Here is an 18,395-nt window from a genome sequence, read left to right on the forward strand (position 1 = left end):
GGATTATTATTATTTTTTCTTTTCTTTTTTTTTCTTTTCTAAATTATCAGAATTTAACCAAATACCTGTTGGTTGTTTATAAATTTTTATTCGTAATTAAATTTTTTTAAATGCATAAGTTAATGTTTTCAAATCAAAATATAAGGCATCATTATTTGTTTGTTTCTTCTTCTTTTTTATAAAAAATTGTTACCATCTTATATAGCTAATTCAACTCTAATGTTTTTTTTAATTGAGTAAGAATGAATTTTGATTATAATTTATATTGAACTTTTTCAACTAAAATTTTAACTAATTATAAAATTTTAACTTAAATATAAATAAAATTTAAAATAAAGATTAAAAATTATAACTTAAAATATAAATAAAATTTAAAATAAAGATTAATAATTATAACAAATAGTGATGTTAACCCTAATAAACATTTCTACTAATTAAGTAGTGTACCAATGCACAGGCAAACGCCCCCACTCGCTGCCAAGAAATTTTTTTTCTTTTTCTTTTTTTTTTTTAGGGAATATTAATCCTCCTCTTCACTTGAATGTGTGTTTTTTAACAATTATAAAAAATAAAAATAAATAAATAAAACTTGGAATCTAAAATCTTCTGCCTTCAATAGGGTTCGGGTTGTCCAACCAGTCGGGTTGCACATCCATAGTCAGTTGGATCCTTAAATAACGTCCCCAAAACCCTAACCCTAGCTCCACAGTCTACGCTCAACACTCTCCTGTCATCGTCGGAGCCAAGCAGAGAAGAGAAAACCAGACCACTTACGCATAATCCACCATGGGTGAGCTGAGCTCGTTGTTTCCCATATTCTATTATCTCGCTTACATCTAATCATAAAATTTATAATTTTGTGCATTTCGCTTATTTTGATACAAATCTCTTGTTCGAATGACTTCGTTAATTGGGCAAGTTTCGCTTATATTGAATCTAACTCTCTAGTTGACTGACTCCATTAATTGGGCGTCTCTGTGTGTGTTTGTGTGTGCAGGTAAGGTTCATGGATCGCTGGCACGTGCCGGGAAGGTGAGGGGCCAAACGCCGAAAGTGGCGAAGCAAGACAAGAAGAAGAAACCCAGAGGTCGCGCCCACAAGCGCATGCAGTACAATCGCCGTTTCGTCACCGCCGGTACGTCCCTCTCTCCTCTCTCTCTATTACCCCCCGGATCCCCTCCTTTGTTTGGCAACACACCTACATCGCAGTGCGACACACTTATATCACAATGCAACACATCTAGATCACTCACACAACAACTTTAGAAAAGTTATGCAACACATTACATTGAAGATGCAACATATTATATCGGGTTACAACGTTAGAACACCATTAAATCTAGGGTTTAACACATTTACGTAGTTGTTGCATTCAGCACATGAAAAGGCACACGGACATTTTGGTTCCTCTCTATTAATTATTGTAAAGCTTATAGATCATAATCAGAATTAGTATTCGAAAATATGTAGTTGTGTGAATAATAGACCATGACTTGTTTGGGAATTGAAAAGATATATCCATACTGAATTTTTGTTTTATCTAATTTTTGTTTACAGTTGTTGGTTTTGGGAAGAAGAGAGGACCCAACTCGTCGGAGAAGTAAGCTTCAAATGTTAAGGTAGTTGTTATTTGAAGAGTCATGTGGTTGCTTTAGTTCAGAAATTGCATACTGGCATGTCTTGATTTAAGAACTATTATGAGGTTTTGGAGATTTTGTTTAGTTATTTGATGTTATGAACTATTAACTGATATGAGATCATAACTTGTTATCATTCTGCATGGGAAGAATAAATGTGATGATGGTCCAATTGTCATAAATTTATTGGCTTTGTGTAGATATAATTGAAATTGGGTTACAAATGGGGGGTTTTTACACCGTAGCTATTTCATTAGTTTGAAAGGCATTATCTTGTATATGTCTTGTCTACACAGTTGCACGAAGTGCTGGAAGGCAAAAGTATTGAACAGACAAACCCAACTTTGCATTATTTTTGCACAAAGTGATTGCTCTTGAAATTGAACTCGAACTCGCATCCCTTGTGCTCCTTCAACTGAAGGAAACAAACTAGAACTGGGCATATCATTTGCGAAGCAGTTTTTGTGCTGAAGCAAGTTGCTGATATCCTGTTTTGGGCTGTATGTTAAATTGGTACTTGAAATTAGTCGTATGATGGGTTTAGTATTTTTGCCAATACCTAGTGAGAATAGGGGCTTCCTTTGAGTTGTACAGAGCCAAGGTCTAATTTTGTACAGAATTAGCCGAACAGGGGCTTCATTTGTGCCAAGACCTAAGGAGAATATGCTCTTTATTTTTTTATTTTATTTTTTTTCGATTTTAAAGTTTAAGCAAACGAACATCACTCACAGGATTATCTTAGCTCACAATATTGTCTTTAGCTTGAAAGCCTTGAATACTTAATTTCCCTTTGAAAATGAGATATCATACCATATAATAATATGGTCTCAACTTGTATTTAAAATTTAGGGTTAATTACAATAACACCCCTTGAGGTTTGCCATACTAACAGTCATGTACAAGTTGGGCTTATTTTGAACAATGACACCCTCACATTTGATAAAGTTAACAAAAACACCCCAATAGTCAGCTAGATATGACACATAGTGAAATGACTTTATTACCTTTTGACTTAGTAGTTACCCTATTTAAATAATATAATTACATTTTTAACCTTCACACCCACCGTTCCAGGGCACCACCACCACCACCCACCACCACCACTCCACAGCTCATATTAAGAGGGAATGAACACACGGATATATATATGTATATATATATATATATATTACAACAATAAAAATCATGTAATTGGTGCATGTGTTTATGTATATATTATGTTGATAGTATGTATCTGTTTATGATTCCAATAGGGGTGTTTAGAAAAGTAAAGGTGAACTAATTACAATCCGGGTGTTGAAGGATTGATTTAGACCAGGAAAGTTGAAAATTCGGTTTGTGATTGTAATTGGGGTGTTGAAGGATTGATTTAGAAAAGGAAAGTTGAACAATTGGGTGTGTTTGTGTGTAATATATGTATTGATGTGTATATAGAGAGAGAGATAATCATGATTTTCTATATATATTGATAATATAAAATCTCTCACATAAATTCTTTTTTTTTCTAAATAAATTCCTTTTTTAACTTTCATTTTCTCCTAAAAAATTCCTTACAACACCGATTGCTAACACACATACATAAAGAATCCATACACAAATATACATACACAATGAAGGGCTGATAATAATCAATTAAGAATCTTGAAACACCGGGAAAGCACCGTTGACCCAAGTTTCAAGAAACAGAGGAGCAAAGAGAACAAATAGAGAAGCAACCCTCCGCCGTGGTCCACGAAGCCACAAATCAATCTAATTCCTTCACAAAATTCTACAAACCCTAGTCCAATGCAACTTCCATCGTCGCGATCCACTTCCTTCTCATACCACCCATAGCACAGATCAACCATGGTGGTGTTGAAGAGATGCAGGTTTCATTTTTGCAAAACTTAGAGAGAGAGAGAACGGATGGATACGTCGTGTTTGGGAAAGAAAGAATGAATATCCAATATGGTAAGCTTCACGGAAGGGCAAAAATGACTTTTCATGAGTTTTGATTTTTCACAATGAAAATGAATAAAATATTTATAGGGAATTTCGTCCTTTTAAACATTTTAAGGGCTGTTTGGATCCAAATTCTGACAGGGGGTCTCATTGTTCAAAAAACGCCTAATTTGTATATGACTGACATTATGACAAACCTCAGGGGATGTCATGTCTTAATTGGCTAGTTGTAAATAGCCCCAGAGCTATGGAACAAAGGATTATCCCGGACCTACACCGAGGTATTGACGGCGATTTTCAAATATCGCGCGAGCTGTTTGATAGTTGCTTCTTTCGGGGCGACGAAAGGCTAAATTTAGGAAACAGCCAGAAACTCGAGAGGGTAGCCTTTGCCTAAAATTTATATGTGGCCTTAGGCCCAAAAGAAAAACAAAGCAAAGCCCAAGCTTGGAACAAGCCTATGGAACATCAGTCATGGGGTCTTTTTACTTCCTCTGCGGTATGGCCCAGACTCCAGATTGTAAAAATGGTCACCAAGAACGGGTTCTTAACCTTAAGGTAAAGTATGAATGATTCTGTTAAAGCAAAGCCCAAGCTTGGAACAAGCCTATGGAACATCATTCATGGGGTCTTTTTACTTCCTCTGCGGTATGGCCCACACTCCAGATTGTAAAAATGGTCACCAAGAACGGGTTCTTAACCTTAAGGTACACTATGAATGATTCTGTTCCGTTTGGTAGGATGAAAATAAGAGATGAATAAGAGATTGTGTCATCTTCTTCCTTTTGTTTGGTTTGGTTGGATGGAAAAAAAAAGAATAAGATAATATCTTATTTTATTTGTTACGAGAGAAGAGGAGAAAAGAGAGATTTTTAATTATAAAAAAAGTTTTTTAATTAAAAAAATTCTATAGTAGCCTCTTTTTTTTTTTTTTTTTTTTTTTTAGGAATGATTACTTATCCATCATTTTTTCTCTTCTCTCCATATCTCCTCTCTATCAAACCAAAAAAAGTTGTTTCTTTCTTCTCTCTCTTCCGGGACATGTTAACAAATCGTTGAATAAAATTGAAACATCTAGATTGGTGATTGACTAGAACTATAAAAATTTCTCAAAATTTTGTCTTGTAGTATTAATACTTTTCTTGGTATTAGTAAATAAAGAAGTGTGATAAACCTATGTATTAAACTTTATATGTTGTCCTTAACAATAAATGAAAGTGTTGGGGCTTAAATTATGTTTGGAAGCATGAAATCCACGCATTAGAATTTGAATTAACATAAATTTAGTTTTGAAACTCAACGTCAGAGTAAAGTTCGGAGTAAAGTTGAGTACAGACTACTTACAAAATAAATAAATAAATAGGCTGAGTAGGGACCAACTCGACAAATGGTCTCCTCCGCCTAATTATGCTGAACAGTTGTGTGATAAGATGACTGGCACTAGCAGTTAATCAAAGTGAAACCAATGATTAAGAAAGCAAATATGCAATTATTGGTGTGATGTCAAACAAAATGCAGATTAAAAGTGATTAACAGAATGTGGTGTCGATTCTTCCCCCTCTAGCTTTAAAATAACGTTGAAACATTGCCCCAACCAACGCAACACGTGGTGATGAACTCACACACAAGGGCAAAATTTTCGTGTGTGTATATTTTATGTTCATTATTTTTTCGATTTTGGTTTCGTAATTAAACATATCGTAAATTAAAGCAGCAATTTTCTACACAATTTTGTCTCTATTTGGTTTCCCCTCCATTTTAGGAGATTTATTCCAAAGCATTTCATAGATGACTCTTTTGTCTTTAATCTGTTTTTTATTAAATAAAAAATAAAATAAAATAAATCATTTGACAGCCAATTTTAGAAATTAAGAATCAAGTTTTTAAAATAATTCCGCAACAAAGAGGCACTTTTTGTCGTCATATCATGTCTAATCTAATAAAGGACTGAAGAGCATTCACTAACTATTTTTAAAAAAAAAAATTTGTATAAAATTTGTGAAAAAAAAAAAACTTGTATTAATACACACAATAACGGTTGTTCAAGAATTGACTCTTCAAAATTTATGAAATTTTTTTTGCTGGTTATATAACATATTGTGCCTGGATTAATAGTGTGTATATACACATAAAAGTAACATAAAGTTTTATTGTTTTGCATGTATTGTATTGTCCAAATAATTAAATTGTTCCTCGTGTATGAAGTCCCTGTTGGAGTTTTGCATTCTCTCCTTCTCCTCTAACAACTATTACGTAATTACTAACCCTAACATTTTTGCGCCCCCCCCTCTAAAAAAATATCTTGTGGGTCTTTTAGTTGTAACATTCAGACACAGAATTATCTCGTACCAATAAAGTCAACCTATATTCCTTTTTTTGTGGTAATTAATTTGTATTTAAGATTAGTAGTAACAACTGATTAACAATTTTTCTGCAATGTGAAGACATTCTTTTCATTTTTATCATAATTTTTGAGACGTAGAAAAGCACAAAAACATCATGCCAAATAGAAAAAAGACAATGATTGTTGTGACATGTAATGATTTTGGGTTTATTTGAAATGGGATATTCACAATTTATTCTTATAAAGTATTTATGATACGATTTTGTCTGTCTTTTATTATTTTTATTGTATATATTTTAGGTTGGTGGGATGAAATAATAAAAGGACCTAACAAAAATAGTTACGATGCTAGACATAAAATTTAAGGAAAAAAATGAAATAAGAAAATTCATCTCACGAATTCATTTGGTTGGTTTAAGGTAAGATGATTACGATGAATGTTTGAGGCCCATTTTTAAAATCACTTTCCTCAAAAATTTTAAAGTATCTCATAAGTGGCTTTTAAACTAATAAACTAATTTTGAAAGTTGTCGCATAGATAAGTTTTTCAGATAACAATTTTATATTTTTAGAAGATCGAAAAAAATAAAATAAAATAAATGTTTTCTCGACAGTTTTTTGAAATTATTTTGTGAAAAAACAAATATTTTTTAAAAAAATTTCTAGAAAGATCTTCTGTAATTTGTTGAAAACCATATTAAATTTTAAGAGATTTAAAAAACAGTTTTCGTATAACTAACCAAAGACATAACAAAAAATGAAGCAGTCTAATACCTTATATTTGTTTTAAGGAACACACAATTTAATAAATTGCCACAAAAAAAAAAAAAGAAAAAAAAAAAAGAAACCTTATAATTTATTAAAGTATATGAGTTGGTGGGACTCAAACAACTAAAGCATTTCTAGTTTAATCTTTTATGTACAAGTTGAGCGCATCTGACTTGCAAGTAAGTATGCCTAAGAAAAAATATGACTAAAATCAGATTATAGAAAAAACCATTTCTTTCCTGGTAGGTTTGAAAATAATTATTTCAATGCTACCTTTCGGGGTAAATCTATTGCTCTTCCGATAGTACCCCCAACCAAAATTTTCTTAATTTTCTTTTTGAAATGCCTCCAGAGATTAAAACAATAATAATAATAATAATAATAATAATTGAAGGGAGAGAGAGAGAGAAGGGAGAGAGAGAGAGAAGGATTCCCCCCGGGGGGAAGACAGTACTCATCCTCTTTTAATAATCTATATAATGTCAGGTGCAACTTGGGTTGGGCAACCCTAACCCAACCCGAGCCCAGCCTGATTTTTTTGTAAATTTAAACAATTATTTTTATAATTAAGGTTAGACTTGAGTTGAAAATTTTCAACCCAATTAATTAGGGTTGGGTTTGAATTGAAGTGTTAGAACTCGAACCAACCTGAACTCGAATTATAATATTATTTTCATATATATTTTTACTTTAAAATACATTAAATATAATATTTAAACTATGATTACCTTTTTTTTTCTTTTTAACTTCCGTTGTTAAATCTTTAACTTAGTATATGTTAACATTTAGGAAAATTAATTTTCTATGAATTTGTTTGTAATTTATTAAAAATTTACAAAAAGTTATTAAAATTTTTCTTGTTTAAGAGTTATTTAATCTATTAAATTTTCGGTGTGAATATTAGCCATATGAGCAATCTGAATTAACACGAAATTTTAACCCTGAATCTAAGGCCGAGTTGCAAGCTCGAATTTAAAGATAGAAGGACGAGTTAGGCTCGGATTGAATAGTTAGGGTTGAACTTGGATTTAACATTTCATATGCTGGATTGGACTTAAATTATATCTCAAACTCACCCAACCTGCTCGAGTTGCAGCCCTACACAAGGGGATGACAAGTTTTACCAAGTGTTGTGGTTGTGTCAAACACAAAAGGATACGTTTAACAATATTAGAATTGACATCACAAAACTAAGAATAAGAAGATAACGTGGAATGAGGGAAATTGTTACATGATTAATCACTATATGACACATTAGCCAAAAAAAAGTTGAATAAAGCTTGCATATCTCTGACGCATTCATTGATGTTTCACTTGGTGATCGCCCTAGGACCAATAGTTCCGAGGCTATGTAATAATTTTCTCATGAAATGATCTGAGTCGTTATTTAGGTATAACAAATCTTCAGTTGTACAAGTACCACACAATTCTAACAAATCCCATACTTTGCACAAAGTACAACACAAATCCAACATACTCAAGCCTTTGCATGCGCTCACAATGTGTGAGTTGGGATGGCATCAGAAAAATAAGAATCAATTACTGCATTCGTCCCATATTATTTGTCCATTTTAGGAAGTATAATTTTCACTTTGCACATGGTATAACACAAATCCAACAACAGATTCAAGCCTTTGCCCGTGCCCACCGTGTGTGAGTTAGAATGACATCAGAAAAATAAATATCAAATACTCCACCCATCCCATATTAATTATCCATTTTAAGGAATATAATTTTTTAAGAGGACATACAATTATTTCATTGCTCACTTTTAAAATTATCAAGTTGTTCTTTTAAGTTTAAATATGTGTATTATTAAACTAAAAGATTGTGTAAAAATTAAAGTGTAATTATGAAAAATAGCAAAATGGGACAACTAATTTGAATTTTGGAACATCCCTAAAAAGACTTAGGTGCGCTGGGACAGAGATAACAACCATTAAAGTGTCATAATAATTAAAATTACAATAAATTAGAAAGTGTACAAGTTTGATGAGCATTATAAAACCCCATTATACTTTGATATGCATGGTTAAAATTGTCTTTTCAAATAGGAGTGACAAAATCAGTAAGACAGAAGACTTCGAAGTCTTCAATGAACAATCATACATTGGAGTCGAAGTCCAGACAAAATCCTCACATCATCGCCCTGGAATTCTCTCTATTCCGGCATTTTGCCAACACTCGCAATACCACCTCTCTCTCTCTCTCTCTTCCCAATTTTATGGACTTCTCTCTGTCTCCTCTGCCTGTCTCTCTCTCTTCAATACTTCATTTTCATCTAAGCAAACATCCCATGAATATAGAAACCAAAGAAGGAAAAACCCATTGAAAACCTCTTCCATCAGACATCGTTTTCACGTTGGCCAATCGGTGGCGTAATTTTAGTACCAAAACAGAAGTGTGAAACGATTGAGTTTGTTTCTTAAACGTCTTCGATTCTTCATAAATTTCTCCTTAAATCACACCTATATATATATATATATATATATATATATATATTCCATAAGCTCACGTGCTAACATCGAGCAATCTCCAGCCTTGCCTTTACTTTTCTCTTTTCTCTCTCACAATGTTCCCTGTTGCTCCCACTCTTTCCCTAGAAAATCAGCCGGAAAATCACTATTTGAGTGAGAACTTTCCTGTTTGGGATTTAAACTCTTGACCAAATCTTTATACTCAGCAAATCTTCAGACGGTAAGCAACAGACCCACCTCAACCTTTGTGGGTTTTTATGATTTGGGTGAAATTTATTTTCCAAAAAAGAAATTTGTTTTGATTGATTTTCCTATTTGGTTAGAACTAAAAGTGAACTAAACCCCCCATAGTTGAAGTGATACTAATCTCTGTGATACTGAAACATCTTTCTGGTGTTGAAGAAACCCTTGTAAGCAAGTGACACCCTTCTCAGATATCAGTTCATCAATAGTAGAAACAGAGTGTTTGTCTTTGGGAATTCCATACTCAAGTGAATCTGCGAAGAAAAGGTCATTGTTGGGTTTGGAATTCCTGAATAGGCAACACCCAGATTGAACTGGATTGAAAATTGAGGTAAATATGCAATCAAGGGTGGTGACATTGGAGGAGGGTGGCAAGGACCCTGCTACTTTTCTTAGAACAAACCAATCTAGGGTTTTGCCAGTACGAATCCTTCAGTTTCTCTTGCTGTTTTTGGGTGTGGGGATTGTGTTTTCATTTTTTAGTATGTATATGATCCGGTATTTCGGAGTACAGAATGCTATAACATTAGTACAGTCCAGAGTCCATCCATGTTTTGAAGAGCCAAATATCTTGGAAAGGTGGATTAGGCCTCCATCAAATCTATTGCATACTATGAATGACACCCAGCTGTTTTGGCGGGCTTCGTTTATTCCTCGAATCAAAGACTACCCATTTAAGAGAACTCCCAAAATTGCCTTCATGTTTTTGTCTAGGGGACCATTGCCACTGGCACCTCTTTGGGAGAGGTTCTTCAAGGGGCATGAGGGTCTTTATTCGATCTATGTTCATTCGCTGCCATCTTATAATGCAAGCTACGGACCTTCGTCGGTTTTTTATAGGAGGCAAATCCCAAGTCAGGTATGAGTTGCCACCATCCTTCCTTCGTATATATAAAAAATGTAGTCCAATGTTCTACAAGAAGATTTTTATTGTTTATATATGCAATTTTAGTATTTTACTGACCTTCCGTGTTGAATATATTTAATAATTGATGGTTGGAGTTAGTATGCTTTTATATGTTATTGATGACAAATCCATGACACCTCTTCTTTTTTCTTTCAACTCTTGTTTAGATAATTTTCTCTAATTTTTTTTAGACTAGTCCCTAATCTGTAAATACATAGTAGATATGTTTTTGTTCATTATGAGTCCTTTCTAGACGATTAAAAATGAGTTATCATCATGATGAATGCAGGTTGTGTGCCAAATGTTAGGTGAAATATTAAAATACTCATAAAAGGGTACTTGTCTGCCTGAATCTATTATAAGATTGACTTGAGCTAAATGTTAACATACTTATGCTAAAACACATTTCTTTGTGTCTTAGATGTTATTTTTCCAATCACTTCCATTCTAAAAGAATATCAACTAGAAGGATGCCATATGAATAAAAATGGTCATCCTAGGTGAATTCAGTTTCGCCTTTAGTTTATTTAGTCGAGAAACTATCACATTGTTCAGCTATCCCTTTCATCTTTAAAAACTACTCATGAATTTTCTTTTCCCTTTTTCTTTTTCATCAATCAAAATGGGTTGTGGAGCATCTAATTGAACTTCTGCTATTACTTCTTTTATGAAACTTTCTCCATTTTGGATTTGTTGATTGTTTATCATTAGTTGGCACCCTGCACCACCTGCTGTTAAGGGTATTCTGTCCGTTAGTGATAATGATTGGTCATATTCATTATGGTTATCCTCCATTTCCGTGTGATAAAGATTCAGATAGTAGGGCTTTTCTATGTCGTATAACCATAGCAGTTTTCCTTAGGATAGTGTACCAGGCTTTTGGTGAAGATCCAACAGCAGTCCAAAGGTCAACCTTTAGACACCAATCAATAGTTGAGTACACTTTAGTGATATTTGAAATCATTAAGTACCCCAATTGTGTCCAATCGAAACAATGAAGCCTTTTGCCATTACTTCTATTGATCATTAAATATTGGAGAACTTTTAGTCTTTGAGCCAATTCGCTCTAGTTCCTTTCATTTACTAATATAGATGAGAACAGTTTGAAAGAATTTCTAAATTATCACTTATAACACGCCCTTAGAAACTATATTACTCTTGGATTAGGATCTTTTAGAATTAAAATCTTTTTAAAGTGGGAATTCAACACAAATTGCCATCAAACACAAAATAGTGCCTAACATAAAATGTTTTATGATTTCATTTCTTCACATATTTATGTCAAGCAAAATCATTTTAATTATTATCAATCTACATTTCAGAATAAGTATGTTAGTGGTGTGGAAGTTGCGTAGCAAGCATGTAGTAATTCTAGATCCAAAAGAGGAGGAGCCTAGCCATTGGGAATTAGGCAACAACTAATATTGGTGTTCAAATGTGTGTGCTTGCATCTATTGAATTTGGATTAAATAGCTTATACTTGCTTGGTGCATTTGTAAAATACTAAAATGATAGCGGGTTCAAATCTAAGAGTAGCCACTCTGTGCAAATAGTGACAAAGGTTAGTTTTGTATCCAGTCCATCCTCTTAGCACCTTTGATTAACGGGCACCACACTAGGTGATGACCCTTATGCTATGTACATTTGTACTTCGAGACAACTGTTGGTTCTTGTGGGTGAGTGAGCAGTGGAATTATAACACATAAGCCAACAAGGGTCCCCACTGTACTGTGCATTAGGTGGCAATTGAGGTTGACTTATGAGACAGAAGAGAGCTGCAGTAGCAAGGTCACTACAGACTTCACTAGATCAAGGAAAGCCATACACTTTAGGACTAGCTATTTATCTGGAGAGATCGGGCTTATTTAGGTGTTCTTGAGGCCCATTATCAGATGCCAAGAGGTTATTTCCCATGTTTTGATGTCTCTACTAAGCCTGATTTAAAGATCTATATGTAGTGCATGGTTGAGGGCAAGGCACCCAGATGACTCTCATACCAATAAATTATCTAACGGGGTTGTGGACATGTTCCTACGTGATTCAATAGGATGCTCACGTGAAGTTGTATTTGGCGGAAGGTGGGGGGTTGTAATTCAGCGATAGAGGTGAAGTTGCAATGGTAGGGAAGTGCCAGGTCAGCCAATCCTTCTTGTCAAAATGCTATCTAGGTCCTATAGGTGCCTTCAAGTGTCAATAGGTGGGTGCCATGGGATAATGCATATAATAGGTTTTGCCTGATTGGATGTTGCCATGTCATGAGGACATATATATCATTCTGCCGTCAAGCAGCGTCTCTCTCTTTAAGACAGGTTCGAGGATTAGACCTCATAGGAGAAAACATTGCTGAACATTTGATGATGCCTTGGTTTATTAGCGTAAGTAATTTATGTTTTAGAATATATAACTATTTCTAGAATAACGCAATTGCTGTTCAATTCTACATTTCAGTTTTTTAAGACTCCTTGTTGATTTTAGCTGAGATCCTGAACTGAAAACCTTGGAGTGAACTGTTGCCATAGAATATGTCCTGGTGGGTGAAGTAACATACCTTTAATTGAAGAGGGAATTTTATGAGATGCTATAAAACTGGCCATTCTTTATTGTAGAAAAGTCTAGCTGAAATATGTAGGTAGTACGAAGCTAGTACTTCTTCATCTTTCTAGTGCATTCAAGGATTCACTTTACTTTACTTTGAACATTTGAAGGCAATTAGACATGACAGCTTATTACTTGAACTATGAGTATTTCAAACTCATTAATGAAAGCATGGATTAGTTTATAGTTTCAATCACTTAAATGAAGGGATTACATTGACAAAATTGAACATAGAGCTTTTTGTTGGTGCCTCTCTCTCTCTCTCTCACACACACTCATGCGATTATATGATATTTGTAATGGATGTTGTCAGTTAATGCTTAATCCTGGTTTATTTTATTTTAGTTTTTCCTTACATTGTATGTTGGATGATTCTTATATACCTTCCTGTTCTGTTTATTTTTAGTTTATCCTTAGTCCCTTACATAGTTTGTATGTTGAATGATTCTTATATACCAGGGTACTAGCTTCTTAGATGCAGTTGGATGTTTTGCCTGCTATTGAGAAACAATTGAATTGAGGTAGTGGAAATAAAAGATGGCAAGACAACTAGTGAGTGAAATAAAAATTAATGCATTCATAGGGACTTGAAGGTAGCAACATTGAGTGATACAAAACAAAATTACGTGAGCTGGTTTGGTCATTTTTATAGAGGGCAGGACTGCTTCAGTAACAAATGATATGGTTTTAGTTTCAGTTACAAAAGTCAAGTGGTACGGCAAGAGAAACTATAAAAAGACCCAATGGCACATTGTTTTATATAAAATATGGCCTTACATGGAATGTTGGAATAAAGTACCCGTATTCAACCCCAACTATCTGGGTTTGAGGGAAAGGGTTTATGTTTTATTGTACCAGAAGTGGGGTACTCCATAAAACCGGACCACATGGTTCGAAAACACGGACAGTGTAATAGACTCGGGGTTGTATTGGGCATAGAGTAACGAAGTTGATTATGGCGGTCATGAAATTTTCTCGACCTTGCTCATCATTAGATGTGCTAACTCGACCGATTCCCTATGGACTCAGATGAGACTTGGCCGATTCTCTAAGGACTCAGATGAGACTCGGCTGATTCCATTTCTCACCAGTATATCCGTGAGTATTAGAATCGGACTCAACCGAGGCACAGAAGAGTACATTGTTTAATATAGCCGTAGAATTCTTACTCTGTTGAAGTTTGTTGGTTAAAGATGGAATATCCAGGTACTTTTGAGATTATTTGAAAGAATTCTGATCCTATGTTTTGAGAAACCGTATTGCTTTCTGATTAAAACTAAAAACGAAACGATACAATAAAGGTAATTGTAACTTCTTACGTTATAAACTTAGTCAAGGTTTCATTAAAGTATGACATCTAATTGGCCGAAAAACTGTACTAGTAGCGAAGAGCAGTATGGTCCATGTTAGGGGATGCTCATTGAAACAAAAACTAGACATGGTAGTGTGCAGCTGTGTTACATTGACTTTTCTATGCACCTAGTAAGTATGCCGGATAGTTCCCAAGTTATATAATTGTAGATACTACTGTCTTCCTATGTTTTCTATTCGTTGTATTATTGGTTCAGAGCTTACATTGAATATTGTATTATATGAAAATATTTATGAATATTTAATTGTCTTCTTGTGTCCTTGGGTTTTATGGTTTAACTGAACTTAAGGTACTAGACAGGAAATTTACAAAACAGGATCATATTGTGAAGTCCAAATAGCTTGGATAAGGCTTTATTAAGTTGAGTATCTAATTGGTCAAAAATCGTACATTTTATGAACACATCCTAAATGTTTCAAGTTGTGGAAGAAGTTGGAGAAGTATTGACATGCTTGTATCATCATGCAAAAATTTTACAAATGCAAATGTCAGCCTGTCGATGACGATGAATTATAACTGTCAAAGTTGTTGCAGCAAAATGTTATGTGCTACGTGAATTTATCAAACTAGATTGGTTCTCATATAATAGTTTTCCTGAGCACTAAATTTTGCCACTTTTCAGATTTTTTTTTTCTTGCTTTTTAATAACGGAGGGTGTCTCCACTTTTCAGATTTCATAAATTGTCATCTTCAGTTTTTCCTTTGAAATTGCATTTTATATTTGTCATATCAGTTACTTTATTGCTTTGCATCACGTGCTTCTTATTTATGCGCAACGCAAGGAACATAAGGAATGTTGAAACAGGACTTTTGAAGCCAGCCATATCATTCAGAGAAAGCTTAATATATATATATATATATATATATATATATATTGGTAAATAAGAGAAAGCTTAATATTGTTGTATAATAATATATCTTATCCATAAATAATAGGTTACTGTTCTGGCAGCTAAAACCAGACAAAAAGGGTAGAGTCTGATGTTAAATCCAGATCACTGTCCATTCTTGCCTCTGTTGCTTCAGGCTTGGATGTCTCATGTCTGAGAGCCAAGCTTATGATATGGACTTGTGGGCATATGGTGGGTTCGATTACATGCTATACTAGAGATTCAATACATGGTGTTATCCCAATTTCCGAGCATCTCAATTGGTGTGATAATACCTATTCTGCAGGGACATTTTGTGAAGATTGTCTGGATAATGAGACATTTAGTCAGTCAATGATATTCTTAGTACTGTTCAAATATTAGAGTTTCTTTTTAATTCAAATATCTTTTGTTTTAGTTTTTCTTGTTTGATCTTGAGCCGGTACCTTCAGATGATTTGTCAATAGGTAGCAAAATGTAGTTGGTTTTGCAGATTGTAATGATTGACTGGCTAACTTTTTCAGGTTTCCCGACAGTCCCTTCTGCTGTCTTTTATCTGCATCATCTAAGTTGGATAGTGTTCTTATTCTTGTGATGTTTCTGTGTAGGTGGCAGAGTGGGGAATGATGAGTATGTGTGATGCTGAGAGAAGACTCCTAGCTAATGCGTTGCTTGATATCTCCAATGAATGGTTCATTCTCCTGTCTGAGGCTTGCATTCCTCTTCAGAACTTTAGTATTGTTTATCGTTACATATCGAGATCCCGATACAGCTTTTTGGGTGCATTTGATGAAAATGGACCTAACGGAAGAGGACGCTATAACGGTAACATGGCACCTGTGGTCAACATCACCAACTGGCGTAAAGGGTCCCAATGGTTTGAAGTTAATCGTAAACTGGCTGTTGACATCGTTGAAGACAACGTTTTCTACCCCAAGTTTCAAAAGTTCTGCCGGCCATCTTGTTACGTGGACGAACACTATTTCCCAACCATGCTGAGCATCTTATTTCCTCAACTCTTGGCAAACAGGACCCTCACTTGGGTAGACTGGTCTAGGGGTGGTGCTCACCCTGCTACATTTGGGAAGGCTGACATTACAAAGCAATTTTTCAAGAAAATTCTTGAAGGCGAAACATGCATGTACAATAACCAACCATCGTCAGTTTGCTATCTTTTTGCGAGGAAGTTCGCTCCAAGTGCTTTGGGTCCACTATTAGAATTGGCATCAGAAGTTTTCGGTTTTTGATGGGAGATCACCTACTGATTTACATTGTCTTGAATAGTGTCTAGGGAAGAATGAGTTTGGTTATGAAGCAATCGTCTTCTAGGTATGTTAATCTGGTTGTTCTTGTGCTTAATTCTTCATATACTTGAGCATATTAGGTTGCCTTGGTTCAGCATCTTAGACAGGTTATAGGTTCACACTTTTTGAGTCTTGAATAGAATAGTATTCTATCTTATTAAATGAAACTTCTCCATCACCCTTATTTGAGCTCATCTCTCTCTCTCACTATCTCTCTCATCTGGATTTTAGTTTTTATTAATTCTATTTAATTTCGGGTATATTTCGCGGTTCACCTTAGTTCAATGAACAGTGGAAACATGAAGTATTAAGCCACTTCATTTTTTTTTTTTTTTTTTTTTGAGTGTTGAATCGTAATAAATATTCATGTAACATGACATTTGTGGAGGTGATCGTTCTTCCTTTGAAATTTCAGAAGAGTTTCTGGGCTTTAGTGGCATGCCTAAACATACAAACCTGTTTCTGTCTCGACAGGGTTAGTAATATATATGTTTACACCTGTCCAAGTTCGTCCTTTTTGCCAATATACGTGCATATGTATCCAAATATCTTGAGATTACATGTGGGTCTGATTATTTGAAAGTATTGTCCAGTGGGCCCAAGAGAATCGTTATATTACACATTTGAAAGTAGCTGAGATAATTATACTAGTTATATCATGTTTAAAAGTTTCAATATATATATATATTTTTTTTAGTACTGAAAATCAATGATTTATTTAAAATATTTAAAGTAACCAATATGAAATTTTCCCGAATTGTTATGACCTTGATAACAAACAACCCTTCTTCCATTGGCATAGTTGGTTATCATCATCATAAATGGAGTATTCACAGTCTGATTAGATATAATTCTTATAAAATTATAATAGTATATTTTGATACATGAAATCGAACTGAATCAAGCCGTGCATGGACCTAAAATCATAATCATAAGTTAAGGGTTGATAATTTTGAACTGAAACCGAAATATAAACTAACCAAATTAAAACACGTGCCAATTTCAATGATTTGTGTGCACCATTAATTAATGTAATTGAAAGTAATGTGTAGACTCCTAGACTACAACTTTTTATTTTATTTTCACGGGTAGAGTACAACTTTAACCTTGACATTGTTTGTGCAAGGTATCTTTTAGGTTCACTCACACTGCTTTCTAAAGACACGGCTTTTACTTGTATATGGAGCAAAGGTCGCTGTCCAAAACTGGCTATGGACTTTCCCGTGGGCTGCTATATTGGACTTTCCCGTGGGCTACAAATAAATTATGATAATTATATAATATTCTTATTCTCAAACATTATTATTGCTTAATAGATGAGACTTACTTAGAGCATCTTCAACGTCCTTTTAAAATCAAAATATAGCATGTAAATAAAAATAATACATTTTAATGGACTCTCAAAAGACCTCTCATATTTTGAGATTGTTAAAAGTATTACCATATATAGCAAGTCTCAAAAAATTTTGAGAGGTTCCCTTTTTTATTTATTTATTTATTTATTTTCATATGATGCCGTTTCTCAAAATATAGCAGGTGTATAAAAATAATACAATCTAAATAGCATTTTGGATTAAATACACAATTAAATCAGAATTACTAAAATATAACATTTTGACATTATGGCTCCTCTCAAAATATGCTTTGACATGAAAAAATAGCATTTTGCAATAATATACATAATTTACTTTTTGTTTTGAATGGCAAATATATTTTTCACTTGAAAAGTAGACTATACTGTTTTTCACAAGTATGGTATTTTATATTTAAGGATAAAATAAAAAAAAATCCCCCTATAAATAATATTACAAATCTATTGATTTACAAATAATTTCTCTAAACTAAAAATTACTCCTATAAACTACTGATTTATTATAATTAAGGACAAACCCATCACAAAAATTTATTTTACCCTTTCTCATTAAATTTGACATTTCT

At 33.8% G+C, this 18,395-nt stretch overlaps 2 protein-coding genes across 2 annotated transcripts; both read left to right on the forward strand.

Moving 5' to 3' along the window:
• The first annotated feature begins 639 nt into the window (after positions 1 to 639).
• LOC132285982 (small ribosomal subunit protein eS30z/eS30y/eS30x) lies at positions 640 to 1,819 on the forward strand. Its single transcript, XM_059788227.1, has 3 exons — positions 640 to 790; positions 998 to 1,135; positions 1,558 to 1,819. The coding sequence occupies exons 1-3, from the start codon at positions 787 to 789 to the stop codon at positions 1,602 to 1,604; spliced, it is 189 nt and encodes a 62-aa protein (XP_059644210.1). The 5' UTR covers positions 640 to 786; the 3' UTR covers positions 1,605 to 1,819.
• Positions 1,820 to 8,786: 6,967 nt separating this feature from the next.
• Positions 8,787 to 16,791, forward strand: LOC132284653 (glycosyltransferase BC10-like). Its single transcript, XM_059786777.1, has 2 exons — positions 8,787 to 10,269; positions 15,762 to 16,791. The coding sequence occupies exons 1-2, from the start codon at positions 9,748 to 9,750 to the stop codon at positions 16,398 to 16,400; spliced, it is 1,161 nt and encodes a 386-aa protein (XP_059642760.1). The 5' UTR covers positions 8,787 to 9,747; the 3' UTR covers positions 16,401 to 16,791.
• Positions 16,792 to 18,395: the final 1,604 nt, after the last annotated feature.

Source organism: Cornus florida, unplaced genomic scaffold (assembly GCF_030987335.1).
Source record: "Cornus florida cultivar Cherokee Brave unplaced genomic scaffold, ASM3098733v1 CherokeeBrave_3.0.0_Hap2_Chr11, whole genome shotgun sequence".
NCBI classification, from domain to species: domain Eukaryota; kingdom Viridiplantae; phylum Streptophyta; class Magnoliopsida; order Cornales; family Cornaceae; genus Cornus; species Cornus florida.

Coding starts and splice junctions, on each gene's coding strand:
- LOC132285982 (XM_059788227.1), top strand. Junction 1,136..1,557: donor TCGCCGTTTCGTCACCGCCG/GTACGTCCCTCT, acceptor TTTTGTTTACAG/TTGTTGGTTTTGGGAAGAAG.
- LOC132284653 (XM_059786777.1), top strand. CDS start 9,748: ATGCAATCAAGGGTGGTGACATTGGAGGAGGGTGGCAAGGACCCTGCT. Junction 10,270..15,761: donor GGAGGCAAATCCCAAGTCAG/GTATGAGTTGCC, acceptor GTTTCTGTGTAG/GTGGCAGAGTGGGGAATGAT.